General features: G+C 37.6%; 1 protein-coding gene across 2 annotated transcripts in view; it reads left to right on the top strand.

The window, feature by feature from the left end:
* Positions 1-20,737, top strand: part of COL28A1 (collagen type XXVIII alpha 1 chain) — a 180,770-nt gene that overhangs the window by 15,513 nt on the left and 144,520 nt on the right. For both annotated transcript variants that reach the window (XM_055307421.1, XM_055307420.1), the window contains exons 6-11: positions 131-184; positions 2,492-2,533; positions 6,880-6,906; positions 11,015-11,059; positions 14,032-14,076; positions 15,127-15,180. In XM_055307421.1, the coding sequence (XP_055163396.1) occupies positions 131-184; positions 2,492-2,533; positions 6,880-6,906; positions 11,015-11,059; positions 14,032-14,076; positions 15,127-15,180 (267 nt within the window). The remainder of the gene's footprint in view (positions 1-130; positions 185-2,491; positions 2,534-6,879; positions 6,907-11,014; positions 11,060-14,031; positions 14,077-15,126; positions 15,181-20,737) is intronic.

Raw genomic sequence — 20,737 nt, 5'->3', positions numbered from 1 at the left:
CTCTGCTTGGCAGGTTTTTGTTTACAGTCTTCATTCCTGTTATGGGATGAAGTTGATCAGAAATTATTATAATGTGTAAAAAACTAATAGGATGTGTGCTCAATATAATCTTTTTTCCCTTTGCCTTCAGGGTACACATGGAAACCCAGGTATCAAAGGTGAGCGAGGACCGAAAGGAAATCCGGTAAATGAATAAACAACTTTGCTTATAAACCAATGTATCTCTTCCTAGATTTATTTAAAGAATGAAAATGAAGAAAATGAAGAGCATTATAGTGTATGTCAATGCCAAAAATATGATGATTTCTGTGAAAACTACAGGATGCTTATGTCCTGTATTATCTATCTGATTTGTGCTAGCTAGCACTTGCAAGTTCTAAGTAATATATGTCCATTTTAGTCAATAAGTCTAGGAAACCTAGGAATACTGAACAAATTGAAATTTGTACTTACATAATGGTGGCCCAAATTAATTACTACAATGTTTCATGAATTACTAATATGTGTTCCATTTCAGATTGGCATTGACACTTAGGTTTTTTATGGATCCATTTTATAGATAACTGACCTATGATCATAATAGAAAAAACAATTATCTCCTATGCCCAGACCATCTTCAGGCACTTCCACAATTCTTTTCTTTGTGTACCCATAAAAAAAACCTCTAGATTAATACAATGGAATATTACTCAGCCATCAGAAAGTATGAATATCTACCATTCATATCAATATGGTTGGAACTGGAGGGTATTATGCTGAGTAAAATGAGTCAATAGAAAAAAAATAAATCAAAATGAGTCAATAGGAGAAAGATATAATTACCATATAGGGTCACTCATATGTGGTATATAAGAAATAGTGAAAGGAATCATAGAGAAAGGAGGGGAACTAAGTGGGAAAAATTAGAGAGGAAGACAAACCATGAGAGACTCCTAACTCTGGGAAACAAAGTGTTGCAGAAGGGGAGGTGGGTAGAGGGATAGGGTAAGTGGGTGATGGGTACTAGGGAGGGCACTTGACGAAATGCGCACTGGGTTTTATAATCTATCTTGGTAAACTGAAGTTAAATTAGAAAAAATTCTAGATAAATTCGTAAAAATCAGATATATTTCAGATGACGATCTTCCAAGTTCAAGAGTGACCAAAAGGATCACAGGAGAGAGATATGACTATGTGGAAATTCATGGCAAAATTCTATATAATAAAAAATAATGATTAAAATAAAGAGGAAAAGAGGGAAATATTTATATGAAATACAGTGGATATTGGGATATTGGGTTAATTTCTATAGTATATACAGACTTTATAAAATGGTTGAGAAAAGATCAAGCCACTAATAATTAATTGATCAACAGACTCAATTTTCAGGAGAGGAGACGAAATCAGTAAATAAAGAAATAGAAAAACATTTAATTTCACTAGATAACGAAATTTAGATAAAGACAATGAGGTACCCTCAAATACTAATTATTCACATTTTAGAAACTTTGTAGTCCAGGGTTGTTGTGTTCTTTTTTTGCATGGTGGCGGGGACCAGTTTTCTAGTTCACATAGTTGGGGTTTGGGGGTTTTTGGGTATTTTAGATCTTAAAAAGCATGTTTTTTTTTTGTAGCAGTTAACACAGCAATATTAAGATAATAATAACTAGTAATAACAATAAAGTGGTGAAACTGGTTTGGTCTGCATTGCAAACATAACTTGGTGCGAACATTTTGGAAAGCAATTAGACATTGCATAAGAAGTATTAAAATATTCAAATTTTAACCCAATAACTTATTTTCTGAAACTATATTTAGGGAGGTAATGAAAAATATAATAAGTTAGGTGCATGAAAGTATTTTTAGATGCATGAAAGCCCATTGCTTACCTGGAAAAGGAAAGGAATTTGATACATCCTTAGGTGTCTTTACAATACAAGTGCACACAACCCTACATACTCGTTATGTAGGTGCCATCATGGCTTCTTTTTGTTTTGTTAAATACCTGTCTTTTTTTGTTGTTGTTGTTGTTAAATACCTGTCTTAAATCTATGTTTACATTTCATTTATTTGGCTTGTAATTTTGTGCCACATAATATATTTTCCTAAGTCTTGCTGAAATCAAGCAATTACTCTTAAGGACATTTTGGAAAACATTCCAAAGCCCTTTGGAGCAAAGCCAGAATGGCTGGCTCCAGTTGGGTACAATGCTGTATTTGAGAACAACGTCTGTGTTGTTAAGCTGGGATGCAAAACTCGGCCTAAGCTGTGCAACTATACCTGGATCCTGCACCCTGTGCATCTGGCTTCACTCCAAAGGGCAAAGGCTATCTGACCTGCTATTTTCTTCCCCAGATTGCATGGTGAAAATGTCAGTGGTAAAGGTCAAAGATTTTTTTTCCCCATTCGGTTAACCTGTTAATCTGGGAATTCTGAATAATGCATTTTATTGAGCAATCAGTTCCTCTGCAGGGTTGTGGAATTTTGACTGATTTTTTGTTGTTTGTCACAGGGTGATGCTCAAAAAGGGGAACCTGGAAAAAGAGGCCCAGGGGTATGTATACAAGTGGAATGCCTTCCCAAGAAAGTAATCCAGGATGCTAAGATCCTGTCAGTGATCATTGTGACCTCTGCAGTGCGAGGGAAGAAATGATTTATATATACATATGCTCCTGATGGCTCAGACAGGCAGACAGATAGGGCTTTAGAAGTGGAAATGTGGGGAGAAAATACTCTGCTCAACAGGAGTGATGATGGGGCCGGGTAGTCAACTACATGACATTCTCTGATACTTAAGTAAGATTTGTGGAAGACTCAAATAAGAAAAATATTTTGCTTTGCTTCTTGTTTTTCTTTTTCTTTTTTCCAATAAAGAATGAGTTTAAAAATCTGGGAGCATAGAACTATATAACCTAAATGCACTTTTGTAAATTTGATCTACAGACAAAAAAAAAAAAGTTATCTTTCTAGTTGATTTGTTATTTCTAAAATTAGAAGATGTTAGAGATTGTCTGAGAAATAATCACTGTAAATTTCTTCTCTTGCATTTTCTGGGGAGTTGCAGTAAAATAGCAAAGAGCAGATAAGTGTGAACGGTTAATTTTTTAAAAAGGCCATGCCACATTTCTCCTCCTGGTTTGTCCCCTTGGCAAAAGCCCAGAGGTCTTAAAAACTGATCTTTTGGTGGTTTTTAATCAACTTTATGAACAGTGGGAATGCATTCAGAAATGTGTGTTATTCATTTAGGAAATATTTCTTAGGTGTCTTCTACCTATAAAGCATATTACTGTGTGAAAATAAAATTAAGACAAATTATATTTTTTGAGAAGTGTGTTATAGGAGAGATTAAGATATTTAGAATAGCTACGGTATTGGTTGCCAGAAGTGAGGGGGGGTTGGCAAAATGGGTGAAGTGGAGTAGGAGGTATATGTATCCAGTTTTAAAGTGAATAAGTCATGAGGATAAAAGGATAAGAGGTACAGCATAAGGAACAGTCAATGGTATTATATGTAGTGTTTTATGGTGCCAGATGGTAGCTACTCTTGTGGTGAAGGTAGCATAATGTATAGAGAAATCAAATCACTATGTTGTAGACCTGAAACTAATGTAACATTGTGTGTTGCTTATACTTTAATTTTAAAAAATTGCTACACCATGAAGCAGAATGTCAAAATATTGTAAAAATTGCGTGCACGAATTACTGTGGGCACTCAGAGGATATTGAAGCCAGGGTAGGTTTTACAGAATGACTCTTGGAGACAGGAAAGGACAGAATGGAAAGGTGCAAGGGCACAGGCATTCCAATGGAGGGTGCCAAGACCTGCAGTTGGAGGGAAGGCCATGTGCTGGAAAATAGTGAGAGACTCCTGTTGCCAGCCACAGTGTAAAGGTCAGAGTGAGTGCTCCCTGCTCTGCTAGGTGAGAGATTTAGATTTTAGATGAGAAGCGTACAACCCAAGAGCTATGTACTTGGGAGATTAATCTGGCATGACTGTAAAGGAGAAACTGAAGTGGGGATACGCAGAAGGAAGGGGCACGGAGAAGAAGGTTTTCTATTACAGTTTATATGAGAACAGGGACACTGGCTAGAGCTGCTCTGGACAATATGGAAACCACTATCCATACGTGCTTACTGAACGGCTGGAACATGGCAGGCCTGAATTGAGGTGTGCTGTAGGAGTAAAATACACAATGAATTTTGATGACTTAGTACCAAGAAAACATAAAATATCTCATTAATAACTTTTATATTGGTCACATGTGGATGACTGTATTTCACACTTACTGGGATCGGTAAAATTTTTATTTATTTATTTATTTATTTATTTATTTATTTATTTATTTATTTATTTATTTATTTATTTTAGAGAGAGTTCATATGCATACAAGATGGGGTATGTGGGGAAGCAGGAGCAGAAGGAGAGGGAGAGAGGGAATCCAAAGCGGAGATGCAGGGCTCAATCTCGCCCTGAGATCATGGCCTGACCTGAAATCAGGAGTCAGACATTTAACTGACTGAGCCACCCAGGCACCCCTCAGTAAAACATATTATTAAAAATTAATTTTGCCTGTTTATCGTTGCTTTTTAAAAGTGGCTATAGGGAATTAAATTACATATGTAGCTCACATTCTATTGGACAGAATTGGGCCACAGTGATAGCAGAGTAGAAAAGAAGAGAACACTGTGAGAATCATGAAAAGGCTGTGGGGACTGACTCTAACTCATATATTCAACAAATATTTATTGAGCATGTACTTATATGCTAGGCCTTTCTTTAGATTCTGGGAATACAGGAGTGAGCAACACAGTCCCTGTTTCATACAATGTTCTAGCAGGGGGCACAATAAACAGGCAAACAAATGAGATTTCATCAGCGAGATTTGTTCTGGAAACATAAAACAAGGTCATGAGGGTGTTCTAGGCAGAAAGAGCAATAGGTACAAAGACTCGAGTAGGAATAAGCTTGGTAGGCTGCAGAAATGGAAAGAAAGCCAGATCTTGGCAAAGAGTGGTGGTGGACAGGTTATTGATATCGGCGGGGTAGATGAAGGCTCTGCTGGCAGGGGTAGGGAGGATGGATTTAAAACTAAATGCAGTGAAAGTTGGTGGAGAATTTTAACTGGTTAGATTAAAGGAATGTAAGGGGTAAGTAGAGAGAAAAGATAATTATAAACTTTTGATTCTGTGTAATTTGAAATATGATGGTACCATTAATAGAAACAAGAAAGTCAGAAACAAATTTGGCAGACTGATGAGTGCAGTTTTGGATATTTTAAATCTGAATAGTTTAAAACTAGTAATTAAAATGTCCTGATAGGAAGGAAGGAAGGAAGCAAGCAAGCTGATAGCACCCAAACAACACATTGACCAGGGACTCCTGGGTAGCCAGCAGTTGAGTGTCTGCCTTCAGCTCAGGGCGTGATCCTGGAGTTCTGGGATCGAGTCCCACATCGGGCTCCCTGCATGGAGCCTGCTTCTCCCTCTGCCTGTGTCTCTGCCTCTTTCTTTCTGTGTCTCTCATGAATAAATAAATAAAATTGTAAAAAAAAAAAAAAAAAAACATTGACCAGAGATTTCAGAAGAAAAACAGGGCGGTGGGGGTCAGGGGGGAATCTAAAAAGTAAGATTTCTATTCATAAGCTATGTTTGCTCCTTCATAAATATAGTCTATACTCTTTTAACATTAAAAAGTGACAGAATTTGAATATGGTTGTGTGCTGTAAGGGGCGGAGAACACTCTCAAATTCCTGAGATTGGAAGTCCAGAATTTTTCAGTGCTAAAAACATGAATTGTTTTCATAAAGAATCCCGATTTGTCTATAATGCAGCCTTTAATTTTAAGCACAAGATTAAAACTTAAACTCTATGCAAATAAATATTTCTAAGACGAATTAAATTATAGTGTAACAATATTTTTTACTGTAGCTCTATTTTTATATTCAATTTCTCAGTGACCGCTCATTTGGAGAGAAGTGTTATTTCCTTCCTGAAGTTTTCCTTTTTTGCCTTTTGTAAGAAAAGTCATACAAAACAAAATTGTGTAGCCTGACACATGTAACTGTGATAATAGCTTGTTTATTCTATTGGTTTCTCCAGCTTACTTAGAATATGTCTTACAATTCTATTTTCATCCTTGAAAGCTATTGTATGAAGACATGAAATCCTATTTGAAAAAGCCTTGCTGTTGCTTAAAGTTGGTAATTTTCTGGTTCACTTAATACTCAGTAGTATATTACTTAGAGGGCTCATGGGCAGGGATGCCTTGCAGAAGGCCCAGCAGGGTTCCCAACGGGTACCCCAGAGAGGAACAGAGGCACTGGCCCCTAGTTAGTTAGCAAGAGAAAAAATACAGGAACTCAAAGGTCACTGTCTCATTAATGTTGATAAAGGAACCGTTCATTTCGTTGATGTTCTATATTCCAGCCCGAATTTGAAAGGAGGAATGGATATAAATATTTACATACGCCGGAAAGGCCATTATTTTTTTTTAAGTCAATTTCTCTAACAGTCTGTGAAACATTCTCAGCTGGGATGGTTCATCGTTTAAAAGTCAATACCACCATTTTGAAAGGAGCATTATAGGTTATCTCTTCTGCAACAAGTTTCGGTGTATGGTCCTTCCTTGAGCTTTGGGCCAAAGTAAGGAATTGGGTTTAAAAAAATATGTGGAACCGAGAATAGAAAGTAATTAAGGGAAAAGCACGTTCTTCTCTTCTCCAGAGTAAATGCACATTCCCTAGGCTCAAAGAGGAGTAAGATAGCTTACATTTCCGTATGTGATCTTAGTTCCTTGACTGTACAGATGTGTTTTGTTCTACTCCATAAATGAAAAACATCAAATACTTCCTCCAGTAATGTCTCCTAATATAGTTTACTCTTTCTTTCTTTTTTTAACTAGGGAATTCCTGGGTACAAGGGTGAGAAGGTAAGTTGGTAACAATGAATGGGAAGACCAGGATTTCAGAAAGAAAAGAAACAGAACTGTATTTGTGTACTTAAAAAAAGTTTGTTTCTTTTACTTTTTTAAATCTGGGTTCCCTAAGTATACTCTTAACTGTTAACATGAAATAATAATAGAACTTAAGATACAGGACACGTTGTAAGGGGTGAATGGCACCCTAAGATCCCTGAGAATAGGATCCAGCCTCTCTCAGCTCTGCAAACATGAGGACCCCAACTTAACAGCTAGGTAGCAGATATCCAGACTAAAAGTATCTATGTACAAATGGACACAGCAACATTGCAGTTAGGTTTCTCCCTTGGCCCTTCACTTCCTATAAAACATAGACACTGAACTGTCTCATGGAAGCAAGAGGATTTATCCTGAGTGAAGCACTAAGGAACCACTTTATTTCATATAGTCAGGTGTCTGGGTAGAGTTTGCATTGGGGACAAACAAACAAAAGTTATGAGCTCATAGATTATTTTATGATTCTTTGCAAATTACAAGTTATCAAGCTGGATGAGGGGTGTTAAGAACCTTTGAGAGTGTTCAATGGTCCATTCATAGGTTTATGCCACTGTTCTCTCTGCTAGCAGATCATCTATCTGAAAGCAAAGCATGTTCCTCTCATTCAATCTGTCTGCAACCCTCAGATCTGGGCAAGAGGTCTTGGTTTGGGTCTCCTCTGGCCCAATCCCCGTTAGAGTCAGAAAGTTGTGGGGCAAGGGGCTTGTGCCCCCTTAAAACTTGACCGTGCTTTGGGTAACCAAGACCCCAGAAATCCCTACAAAATGGCCTGAGCCTGCTTTGCGGGCAGATGCAAACATCTTTCCTATGTCCATCTTTTCCCTTGGCCTATGTGGAAACAAAATGCAAGTTGTTTGTTGAAGCTGGAGGGGGCCCTGGTGGGAACTTTGTTGTACAGCCTGATGCACCTTCGTGTGTATCTGTTCTTCCTGTTGTGGAAGGAACCAGAAGTGGGGAGTCAGAGGAGCAGGCGTCAGGTGGGAGTCAAGAGGGAGCAGGGCTGTCAGCTGTGGGCGTGGGGCTGTACTTCCACATGGACCTCTGAGGAATGCCAAAATTCTTTCATTTTTTATTCCTTTTGAAGCTGTGCTTGTAGGAAAAGGAAGCTAGAACATTACTAGGTTATTATCTTAATTTATAACTTTCAACTATTTAGATACACGGTCCTGCATATATTAGAGGTGAGTCTGCATACAGGCAATAAACATATTCCCAATCACAGGAAATGTTAGGTGTCTCTTTCTTCATCCACATGAAACTAGATTAATGTAGGCTTCCTTAAGTTACAGCGTGGTTGGAGAATCAAATGGAATTATGGAAGTGACAATGTATTATAAATTTTTTGCTGGTCTAAAAAGGTAAGGTGCTATTATGAAGAGCCAGTGAGCAAATGATAATATGGGAAAGCTAAGAGTGTTTCATGATTGTAAAATTGTCCCATATATAGTTGAAGAAAATTATCCAGACCCTCCATCTTGATTTATAATATGAACTACTCATGAACACTATATATACATTTATACACACACATATATTCATATATATTTATATATATATGTATGTATATATATGTATGTATATATATGAAAGACTCATTTAAACTTCTGGGAAATTATAGAATCACTGGTGGAGTTCTCATTTGGAAAATACAAGCTGTCAGAGTAAAGTGACCCTGAACCATTGACATTCAAACTAGAATTTCACCAAGAACAGCAGCATCAGAAATTAGAGGCTGGGAACAGAGCTAATCTGTTCATAGCTTTCTGAAGAACTTGATTTCTGAAACTGTGTAATTGTGGCCATTCCACAGGGATTAACTGAGCCCATCAAAAAAGAAACTGCCTTTGCAGAGGCAAATAACATGAGTACAATATTTTCATTGATGGAAGTCTGCCCCCAAAACAAATGCTGTTCCTCAGGACCCTATAGCTAACAAATCTGTCTGGACAAATGGAATGTGAACTCTGGCCAAAAGAATTTTGAGTGTATTTAGGGCACTTTTCTGTTTTATATTTTGGTGGCTGACTCATTTTATTCCCATCCAACCTTATTAAATTAATTGCTTTCTAATAGATTCTTCAAGAGTGCTTTTTCCATTTTTATTCAGAAGTAAATGTTCAATTTGTTCTAAGTAAGAGCTCAGTTTTTCCCTGGGTCAGTTTGACTCAGTTTGATGTGGAGAGAGAACAGATTGCTTTTGAACAGAGGCATAGCTGGATCTAGGAATTGTACCTCCCTCTTTCCTGTTCCTGACGCCAGCAACACCCCATGTGGTACCATGGTTAGTGGAGAGTAACTTGCAGACCATGGCGGTGTGCCTTCTTCAGCTTTGGATGGTTGATAAACATGGACTTGCGAATCTAACAGACTCAAGTTTGTGGTCAATGGGCAAGCTGTTTAATCTCTCCAAACCTTCGTTTCCTCTCTCTCTCTCTCTCTCTCTCTCTCTCTCTCTCTCATTCTCCCTCTCTCTCTTATCTAATCTAATCTGTTGTGAGGATTAGCAGTAATGTAAAATCTCTGTTTTTTATATCCATGATTGGTGGTTACAATAGTTATTTACCTCCTTAGAGTAGTGCTATTCAAAGTGTGATCTGCCCACTGGCTGTCAGTCTGTGAACTGTTGGTATTTTGTGATGAGATAAAGCTTGTATTAGAATACAAATCCACTATATCACTACATACACTGTTTAGTCGACATTCATTTCTCACAGCATATCTTCTTTAATGAAGGAGGCAGGGCACTGATGTTCATCGTAGTGCATATTTCTTTTGTCACTGTGCAGTGGCACTTTGAGTAGCATGCCTTACAGCACATGGAAGGTAAAGCGGCAGCAGAAACACACACTCATAGTGAGGGCACTAGACTAGGAGTCATTGGCTAGCATGTACATTTAAGTACCTCATTTAACCTCTCCAGTTGAGCTGCCATATCTTAAAAGTATGAGTTGCTTTTAGGCAGCATAGTCAGTATTGCAATAGTGTTGGATAGTATGGCTATGGGTAGTAGCTACAAGGTGGTGAGCACAACATAACTTAGAGACAGGTTGAATCACTATATCGCACACCTGAAACTAATGTAACACTGTGTGTCAGACATGCTCAAATAAAACTTCAAGGAATTGCTTTGAGGTTCAAAAAAAATATGAAAGCACTTGAAAATTCTAACTAGTAATTTTTCTAATTGTCTTTGATACCTTTTAGTTCTAATTATTCAAAGTCTTAGAAGTCTGATACAATGGATTAGTATTCAGAGATCCGAATTCTCATTATACACGAGCAAGTTACTTAACCTTTTGAATCACAAATTCTCAGTTTGTGAAACTGGGCTAATAATATCTATGTCAGACAGTTAACGTCAGCTTAACTGAGATAACATCTGCAAAATAACATTGATCATAAACTGTAAAGCATAATTTAAATGTTAGTTCTTTTTTCATTAATATTCCAGGAAAGGCAGGACAGGAGAAGGTGATGATGGGAAATGACAGAGTGTGCTTGCCACCATGCCCATTCCCAGCAGGTCTTGCTAATTCTTCATGGCTCCTTTCCCTAGCAAGCCATGGCATGGTCTCAGGATCTTTTTCTTACTACTAATTGATCAAAGCTGGTACTCAGGGCGGAGTATGGTGTTGTGGAAAAGATAGAGAACATGAGTCTGAGCTGCTTGATCAAGGGAAATTATCTTGTTGAGCTTAAGTTTTCTCATCTATAAAATTGTAAAACTGATCTCATGGAGTTGTGATGTGGATTCAATTAAATCACATACAGAAAGAGCGTATGATAGGTGCTCAGTAAACCTTAGTTTCTTTCCTTTTAATTTCATCCACCTCTCAACAATGTTAAACCTCACTAGGTGGTATCACTGATTTAATTCTGTCAAGTCAAGGATGACTCATGGATAAAATTTTTCGGAGTGCAATACCCAGATAATCCACAGGATTGACGGTAAACTTCTATATAACCCTTCAGAGTGCTTATGCCGTAAGAAATCTTTTTTAAAAATCCTAACCCCGAATGACTGCATATGTCCTCTTATTTATTTCATTTATTTATTTTTCAGGGGGAAAATGGAGAATGTGGCAAACCAGGAATAAAAGGTGACAAAGTAAGGAACATGTTTTTAAAATGTTAACAGCTGTGATCCCTTTGGGGCTAAGTTTCCTTAAGAGGAAATTCCTGAAACGCATTACCTTGCTCTCGCTACTGGAGTTGGAAAGTCATTGGCTCCATTTTCACATCTATAAAACATGAAGCAGAAAACAAAGCCATACCTAACTTTAGTGAATGGAGACCCCACATGCCTTTCCCATGGACCTTAAAGACCTTGCTTAGTGGCACCAAACCTTTGAGGCCAGGCCTCCAGAATGTTACAGTGAAAAAAATAATTTAACCCGCAAAGTCAATTCAAGCTCCAGTTGGGTCAAAGTGGAATTGTTTTTCAGATGTAAACACTGACTGTAAGCACTTTCCAAAACGGAGTAAAGAACTCCATGGAATAAGTTAAGGATGTAGTTATAAATAATGTGGCAGAACTGGTATAGGCGGAAGTTTGGCGTTTTGAAATTGCAGCAAGCTACAGGCAATCGGGTAGGCATTTGTCTTTCATTAAAAATAAATATGAGAGATCCCTGGGTGGCGCAGCGGTTTGGCACCTGCCTTTGGTCCAGGGCGCGATCCTGGAGACCCGGGATCGAATCCCACGTCGGGCTCCCGGTGCATGGAGCCTGCTTCTCCCTCTGCCTGTGTCTCTGCCTCTCTCTCTCTCTGTGTGTGTGTGTGTGTGTGTGACTATCATAAATAAAAATTTTTTAAAAATTTACCTTATTAAAAAAATAAATAAATAATTATGAATCAAGTATTTAAACTGAAGACAAGGACAGCCCGGGTGGTCCAGCGGTTTAGTGCCACCTTCAGCCCAGGGTGTGATCCTGGAGACCCGGGATCGAGTCCCACGTTGGGCTCCCTGCATGGAGCCTGCTTCTCCCTCTGCCTGTGTCTCTCATGAATAAATAAATAAAATCTTTAAAAAAATAAATAAAATAAACTGGAGACATTAAATATGTTAAGGAGTTCCTTAATGGACCACAAATATACAGAGTACATTTGAAACAAAATGGCAAAAGATCCAAAAATGTAGAGAATAAAAATAGTTTTCATTATAGTTAAGAACTATGAACAGCATGCTACCCAGATACTCAACTCTTTCAATATCTGTATTTTAATTATGGAAGAGAGCCAAGGGGGAAAAAAGAAACAGGCAAAAAGTGAAAAGCAGAGAATGAGATAATGACACCGGCCTATGTAGCTAACTAAGCACTTCAAATAGCTTGAGACTGTGAAAGCTTTTAAAGTACTGTGGAGTTAAAGGCCAGGTGGATCTGAAAAATGTGGGCTTGGTAATTATCTCTGGGCAGAGTGAAAACTGTTGTAATGAATGGATTCTGCTTGGAGGATAATTGAAAATGGGAGACAGACATGGACTTGAATATACAGAAGGAGGGACACATAGAACAAAAATGAAAGTTATATTAAACAGTAACCGTGAAAACTATTTGAAACAAAAACGACTGACAAAGAGTTAATATCCCATTTCATTAACTAGGATGCCAGGGGATTGTTAAATGCCCTATTATTTTTTTGTGCCAAAAAGAAAGCAAACATGCTGCCAATTACAAACCGAAGATGCATTTGACTGCAAAATGTATCTTAGTGCCAGGGATATAAAAATCTGGAAAACAAATGCATGTCTAGAGTCAATGAAATAGTGTCCTTGACCTGAGTTCATATATAATTTTATGTCAAACATACAAAGAACATGAAGAGACACAAGAGAGGGAATATAAATGGCTAATTAAATAAAAAAAATCCAAATACATTAGCAATCAGATAAGTGAAAGTAACACATTAAAATATTATTTCTCTTATCAAACTAGCAAACACTGAGACAGTAAGTAATACTCAGCATTGATGGGGGGGCTGTAAAATGAAGATCACTCTCTGCTCAGGTAGTAAGAATGGAAATCTGAACAAATTCTATGGAGGGAGGTTTTGCTTTTTCTTTCCATGTAGGGTGTGAGACACAAAAGACAGTGAGCCTTGAATGTGCTCATCATCTCGGTGTCTGTCGTCCTCTTCCAGGACATCATCTTTAGGAATGCATCAGAAATTGGACAAGATTATGCACAAAGATGTTCATTATAATATTATTAAAAATAGCAATCATCAAAAACTATTTAAATGTCAAAACTAGGGAAACGAGTAAGTAAATTATGTTAGTTTCATATTCTTGAATATTATTCCATTTACTAAGAGCTTTTAATGACATGGAAAAATATTTTTGATACAATGGAAGACCAGATAAGAAGGGCACAAATTGTGTATGCCCTTTAATCAAATTATTTGAAGAAATGTAATTATTGTATATGCCTAAAATGTTAATAGTAGTTGCTTCTGTGTGATTTTTTTCTTTTCTTTGCATTTTTCTATAATTGTCAAGGCGTGTTTATTATGAACAGGTTATATTTTGGTAAGAAAAAAATGAAAATGTGAGAAAAGAGAGACTAGACTATATTATATTCTCCTAAAAATAAGCTTTAGAGGGTTTCCTATTTATGGAACATACTGAAATATTTTCTGTTAAAAGGGGGGTTGAGTATAAACATGGTTTTCTCAAGCTGCAAGTCTTGAAGATGGGCAAAAGAGATCTAGACATTGTGAAAACTTACTAAATTGTTACTTGTCTTTGCCTTGTCGGAAAGAAACAATATTCCACGAAGAGCACTGCTTTCTAAGGAATCTTAAGAAATAAATTTTTTACTCTGACCAAAATTTTAATATACAGGTGAAGGATTAACATCTAAAATTGTGTTTTCATGGAGTTTACTAAAGGAAAATTTGACCTCAAGTTGGCTTATTAATTTGGATCATTTTGTTAACAGTGCATCCTTTGGCGTTCCTGTTTGGATAACCTTGGAAGATTGGCTATTACTCAGAACACATTCCCTTCTCCCCCATTTAAAATCATTGTACTTTGAAGATGAATATTTAGAGCAACTTACTATTAATTTTATTTCACAGGGATCGTTAGGACCACATGGACCAAAGGGACCCAGAGGACTTCAGGTAAGGAAGCTAAACCAAATGTATGTCTGGATTAGAATCACCTAGGAAGCTTTTAAAACTCACTTTGCCCATTTGCTCTCTCTGCCAATTCAATCTGAATGTCTAAGGATTGAAGCCAGGCATCAGTAGTTTTACATATTCTCAGGTGACTCCAATGTACAACAATGTTTGGAAATCACTATCCAGTGTTTTGAATAACTAATTCAGGCTCCCCATGGATAGGTACCAGCAGCTGGATTTACTTAGTAGAGGGATAAAAGTCTAAAAATTTGAGTCTCAGAAGACAGATAAAGCCAAAGCAATTAAAAACAGGAGGTAACTATTTTTGCTTTGCTGCTGTAATATAGTTAGAAGAACTATGCATTTTATCTAAATTACGGTATTTGTATTGTTCCATTATTATAAGTACTTAGTACTCAGTAACATGGACTAATACTTAAAGGCATTTATTTAAGTTAAACATAGTCTATGGATTTCAAAAAATAATTTAAATCAGTTTTTTTCCAGTCTGGGGATTTACCTAGTCTAAAGTTTCTGGGGGGTAGCGGGAGGGTGTACGTATTTCAAAAAGTCTACTGAAAATTATAACTTGACCCAAGATTTTCTCAACAGCACCTAGTTAGCCATCACCTACTTTTCTTTGGCCTGGAATTGTGTCAGGGCAGGGCAGTAACTCTGGTTATCATGGAGTCATCAGAAGCTCCAACTCTTAGTTATAAACACCTTAGATATTTCAAAAAAAAATTGTTGTTCATTCAAAATTTTTCCAAAAGGGCGTCCAGCCCAGGGATAAGGTTGGAAACACGGGCTTAGAAAGCAAACACCTCATGAACATATGTTTGCTCTCAGCTTAAGTACTATTTCAGAAGTTGCCTCTTAGACATGAGAAATTTTATCTCATTCCACTTCTCAGTCACACAGAACTCCTATGCAGCTCCGAGATACATAGTTTGACTTCTAAATTCAGCAACACTGGGGACCCTAGTGAACAATTCATTCCTGGTTGGCCTTGGTACACAGAACTAATTCTTGGTTTTCATCCTGGAACAGGGCATTAGTGGACCTCCAGGGGATCCAGGCCCGAAGGGATTTCAAGGCAATAAGGTAATCATACCCTTCGATTAAAGACAGGCAGAGTGCCTTTCCCCTAATGAGCTATAGTGATGTATGATTTGTTTTTTTTTTTAATGTGTGTTTTTATGAAGCAGAAGTCAATGACTCTTTGAGGGTGTATCTTTGGCAATCCATAATAACCTGCAAGTGTATACACAGAATTGTGTTCCAATACATGCAAGAAGTCAGTGACATAGGTTTATAATTCATTATCCTATTAGTCAAAGGTGTATTATTAAATACGAGTCATTATTCAGAATCTTGCAGTGTTTCCTTCTCACTCCTGTGCTTTAGTCATTTTATGGTTCATTAGAAACTAAAAAGTAGTAACAAATAACCAATTTAAATCACTGTTTCCCCATATGTGATACCAACTCAATACAGAGTCTATGAAAGAAGGAGATTTATGAATGTCATGCCAACAAAAATCGAGCTTTTAAAGATCGCTACAGGGGTGCAATCTCAACGATCAGTACCAGGCTTGTAATGTCATGTTACATATAACCAGGCAAAATGAGGAGGGGTTGAATAAGAGCCAAACTGAGCCAAAAGATGCTATGGCTGGGATATTTAAAAGACCTGGTTATAAGGCTTTGTTTTCCAATAAGAGTGGCCATTAATTTGCTGAAAACAAGCTTTTAAGTACCTTGTAAACTCTTCTCAATGCTTAGTAAATTTCATGGATATAGTAAATTTCCAATAAACAGTGTTGTGAGTGGAGATCTGTAGAATTTGTGGCAGCAAGAACAGCAGAAGATGCCATTCCCAGTGGACCCTGGATACAGCCAATCTTTTAAAGGTGCTATCAGATCTAAGCTGTGGGGAGCAGTTGAGCTGATGGAGTGTTCATTTTCCAAGGAGAAGAAAGAGAGTGACAAGTATAGTATTTTTAATGAGATAATAACAATGTGTGATTTCCCAGGCCACTTTTAATTGGCAAATTAAAATAGAATGAGCTTCTCAGCGGGAGTGTGCTTAAGCTTCATCAGGGGAAACTGCCTTTTCCAGTCTTTGCCTATGATTAATTCTCTCTGGGGAAAAGAAACGTATCTCTTGAATACTGAATAGGAGTTTTTATAAAATTGCTTTGGCTGTAGATAAGATCCTGCAGCAAGAAAAAAAATATTTTGACAGTCCACACTTATTTCTAGGATTCTCTGGTTACCTAAGATGATAATTTTCATGTTTGTGAAAAAGAGGCTTAAAATCAGGGATGGGGTTTGGAGTTTGCAATAGCTGTAGAATTATAGACTGAGCCACGAGGGATGTTAGACATTATACTGGCCTAAAGTTTTCATTTTGGAAAATGAGAAGTAAAGTCTGGATATCAAATGGCTTGCCTGAGGCAAAGGCACAACAAGGCTCATCAGCTCTGGAGAGCACTCAGTGGAGGGTTAGGAGCAGGGCAGGTAGCTTTAGGAGTTGGTTAGTGGCAGTCCATCAAAACCTACCATCATTTGCTCACTTCTATTCATATCTCATACAATTACTATTTAGGTTTCTCTTTTAACATAAACTTATTTAGACAAAATTTAGCTTTTAATTCCAATTGTGCATTAATTCTTAGAAAGAGTAAATATAGTCAAGAGTTTGGGAGGGGGGTGGGCAGCCCCGGTGGCTTAGTGGTTTAGTGCCTGCCTTCAGCCCAGGGTGTGATCCTGGAGACTCGGGATCGAGTCCCACGTCAGGCTCCCTGCATGGAGCCTGCTTCTCCCTCTGCCTGTGTCTCTGCCTCTCTCTCTTTCTTTCTCTCTCTGTGTCTGTCATGAGTGAATAAATAAGATTTTTGAAAAAAGAAAAAAAGAGTTTAGGGGAAGTTGGAACATTTCATGCTTGACTTTACATCATCATAAGAGGAGTCATTTTTCCAAAAGTATTGGAGGACTTCACAAATTTTCTAAAGTCCTCTCTTTAAAATAAATATTTTAAAAAATTGTGGTAAAGGGGGCACCAAGAAGGCTCAGTCACTTAAGAGATTGAATCCCAGTTGGGTTCCACAACTCTGGGTGGAGTTTACTTGGGATTCTTTCCTTCTGCCCCTCCACCAGCATTCTCTCTCTCTAATAAGATAAATAAAATCTTAAAAAAATAAAAACAAATTGTGCTAAAGGATATATAACATAAAATTACCACTTGAGCACTTGAGTTTTTATTTTATTTTTAAAAGATATTTATTTGGGGATCCCTGGCGCAGCGGTTTGGCGCCTGCCTTTGGCCCGGGGCGCGAACCTGGAGACCCGGGATCGAATCCCACGTCGGGCTCCCAGTTCATGGAGCCTGCTTCTCCCTCTGCCTGTGTCTCTGCCTCTCTCTCTCTCTCTCTCTCTCTCTCTCTGACTATCATAAAAAAAAAGATTTTTATTTGACACAGAGAGAGAGCAAGCACAAGCAGGGGGCGTAGCAGACAGAGGTAGAGGGAGAAGCGGGCAGAGCAAGGAGCCCAATGTGAGACTCAATCCCAGGACCCTGGGATCATGACCTGAGCTGAGGGCAGATGCTTAACCAATTGAGCCACACAGGCACCCCACCAGATGGATTTTAATCACAAAATTCACTGCCAGGTGAATACGGTGATTACACAAAGCTCATTGCCAATTGAAAAAGATGTCAATTTCTAGAGCATATCCTGGGTTGCTGGGAGCAAATGAAGTGGGAGTGAGTTTTTCTTTTTCCTTCTAGTAATATTTCTTGTTTAAGGTCACAAATTTAGTAGTCTCTTGACTCATACATCAAGACTATTATTAATTTGGGCAGCCCTGGTGGCTCAGTGGTTTAGCGCTGCCTTCAGCCCAGATGTGATCTTGGAGACCTGGGATAGAGTCCCACATCGGGTTCCCAGCATGAAGTCTGCTTCTCCCTCCCCCTGTGTCTCTACCTCTCTCTCTGTGTGTCTCTCTCATGAATAAATAAATAAAATCTTTAAAAAAGACTATTATTAATTTTTACTTCTCTTTGGGTCTGTCAACCAGAGATGCATGTTGCACTGATCATTAAATTTTTTAAAATTTTATAAATTTATTAGTATATTCTCTTAAAAGTCAGGTTTAAGGGAGTAATTTCATCTTGTGTCTCAGAACATACTTCTAAATCTTAAAGGCTTAATATACTTTTTTCCTCAATCTGGAAATAATGTTATGTTTATAATGACATTTCTTTTCCTGCATTACCATTTTATTACAAAATATTTTAAGAAATTGGTGTTGCAATTTGTGCAAAAAATTCTCTAAAATCTAGTAATTCTGTATTTTCTAATGGGCACAGGAGGATTATTTATTTTGAAACTTCTATAATAATCAATAACATTTATTGTATATTTACTATGTACAGATATGTAGTTTTAAAGACTCACTTAACATACTGCAACCTTTTGGGGCATGATCCAGTCTTACCTCCATGCTACAGATTAGGCTATTCAAACAGAGAGAGTTTAAGCTATGGGTTCAAGTCTGTATAGCTAGTAAGGGATAGAGTCAGGATTCAAACCCAGCCAGCCTGCTCTTCATCACCAATTTATATTTACGTTCTTAGGGATATTGCTGAATTCCCTGCATAGTTGACCTGAGATAAATGTATTTTTTGGACAGTATGGAATTTGCATCTGTCTCCCTTCTCCTGTACTCTGGCTAGAAACAACAGTCTGTTGAGAGGTGCATTTCTATTTGGTTATACTGTTCATCTGAAGATGTAGGGAGAGAAGGAAGGGAATTTCATGGGGAAAAGAAAACAGTAATGTACATTTTCAAATATTTTTTCTTTTAAGAGACCTTCAAACAGAAAACTTTAGACTTGTTACATTTGCAAAGATTCCATAAGAGTTTCTAGATGAGGCCTATGCCTTTGAATTTATGAATGATCTCTCTCATGAGCTACAGTCTCGTGCTATTGCTCTAGTAGTTGGATTTTCTTCAACAAAGGGTTTGCAGAAAGGTGGTCAAAGAACAAAAGGGGAAAAAATAGCATGGGATAAATCAAGGAAAAATGTGATGCAGGCCCAGTTTCACAAATCATTTCTGTCATTAATATTTTCCATATGTAAAGTGTTCTGCCCTGAATGACCTTGTTGTCTTAGAAACAAAACATAGATATTTCTCAAAATGAAGCTGTGGCTCTAATGCCACTTCAGCCTCCCTCGTATATGAAGGTCATGCAGTGGCATTCATAAGAACATTCCATCAGTCTCTAAAATCAATTAGCATTATAATCACACAAGGACCTTATCCCTAGGACTAAAAGGAAAATATTATAACTCTGGAGAGAGCACTGTGCTCTTAGTAAAAAGTGAGTGCCTGAGAGTCCTATGCCGACTTCTAAGGGCTGTTGTGGTGGTTCAGGTTGCAATCCCATCTGGCCCTACAATGGGCTCTCTAATAACTAGAAAAAAATGGCTCAAAATTGGCAGGGCTTTCAAATCGCAGAGAACAAGTTACAAAATTAGTTTTGTACAAATAAACACAGTAGAATGCTGGGTGTGCCAAAACCACATTAGATAATTTTTGCCATTTCTTGATGTCTTTTTGAGGTTATTTTGGAAGGGTGTTTCCTTCTCAAATCTCTGCAAATCGGCTCTTTCCAAGACCCTCTTTGTGTTCCTGGGATGAGGGCCTGCTCACTGTGGTATGAGCAGAAAATAGCTTGTGACATGTTGGAGTATCCTAGTACTACTAGAGCTTTAGGGCTAGTGGGGTATCCTAGTACTGCTAGAGCTTTAGTGGTACAAGAGCAGTAGGAAATATTCCTGATGTGCTTTTCCAAGTCCAAGTACCACATGTTAATCCTCCAACAATTACAAATACCATGATATTATATTCTATATTAACTTATGCTAATGGATGCATAACCTTGCCTATCATAACTTCTTCTATTGTTTTACTCCAGGATATTCATATATTTCCTTCAGGATTTTTCTCCCCTGAGATTTTTCTTCCTGTGCTACACACAAGTGTGAGAAGCTAAAAGGCCTTTTACATATAAGATTTGTCTTAACTCACTTTTATTTGTGAGATGTCAAGAAAACCCACAGAGAAATAGCAGCCTTGTCCAGTTTAATAAATAGATATGATGAGGGTAAATAATCTCCAGTGAATCCAGCATTCATTTATCCATCCAAAATGAACAAAGGATCTTGTATCAGTGAATAAATGGAACCTATGTTTCAAGAGGAGTGAGGACAAATCAAGCAGTTAGAACATACCATAGTTCTGCATCACACCATGATTTTTGTACGCTCTCTTCTTCCTTATCCAACTTTGTCAAGGATTCATCTAATTTCTTGAGGTTTCCAAGCATGGTATGTATTTTTCAAGTAGCTAGTATTCTTCTAAAGAAGTGACTAAGAACTAAAAGTACAAATCCTAAAGTTGAAACTGTAAACATAGGATCTCTACACAACATCCTGTTTTCTTCAAAATGTCCTATGGAAAGAGGTCGATTTATAAAAGAGCGCTGGTTGTCAACCTTTGTAATAGCTACCAGGAATGCACATGCACATCTTTTTGGTAGCTAATAGTTTCCTTTTAGCTTCCATGCATTCTGCCTTTAAATATGACTA

The sequence above is a fragment of the Nyctereutes procyonoides genome, unplaced genomic scaffold (genome assembly GCF_905146905.1).
Source record: "Nyctereutes procyonoides isolate TBG_1078 unplaced genomic scaffold, NYPRO_anot_genome, whole genome shotgun sequence".
In the NCBI taxonomy this organism is placed as follows: Eukaryota; Metazoa; Chordata; class Mammalia; order Carnivora; family Canidae; genus Nyctereutes; species Nyctereutes procyonoides.
Note: the sequence above shows the minus strand (reverse complement) of the source record. Positions and strands in the feature narration are given on the sequence as shown.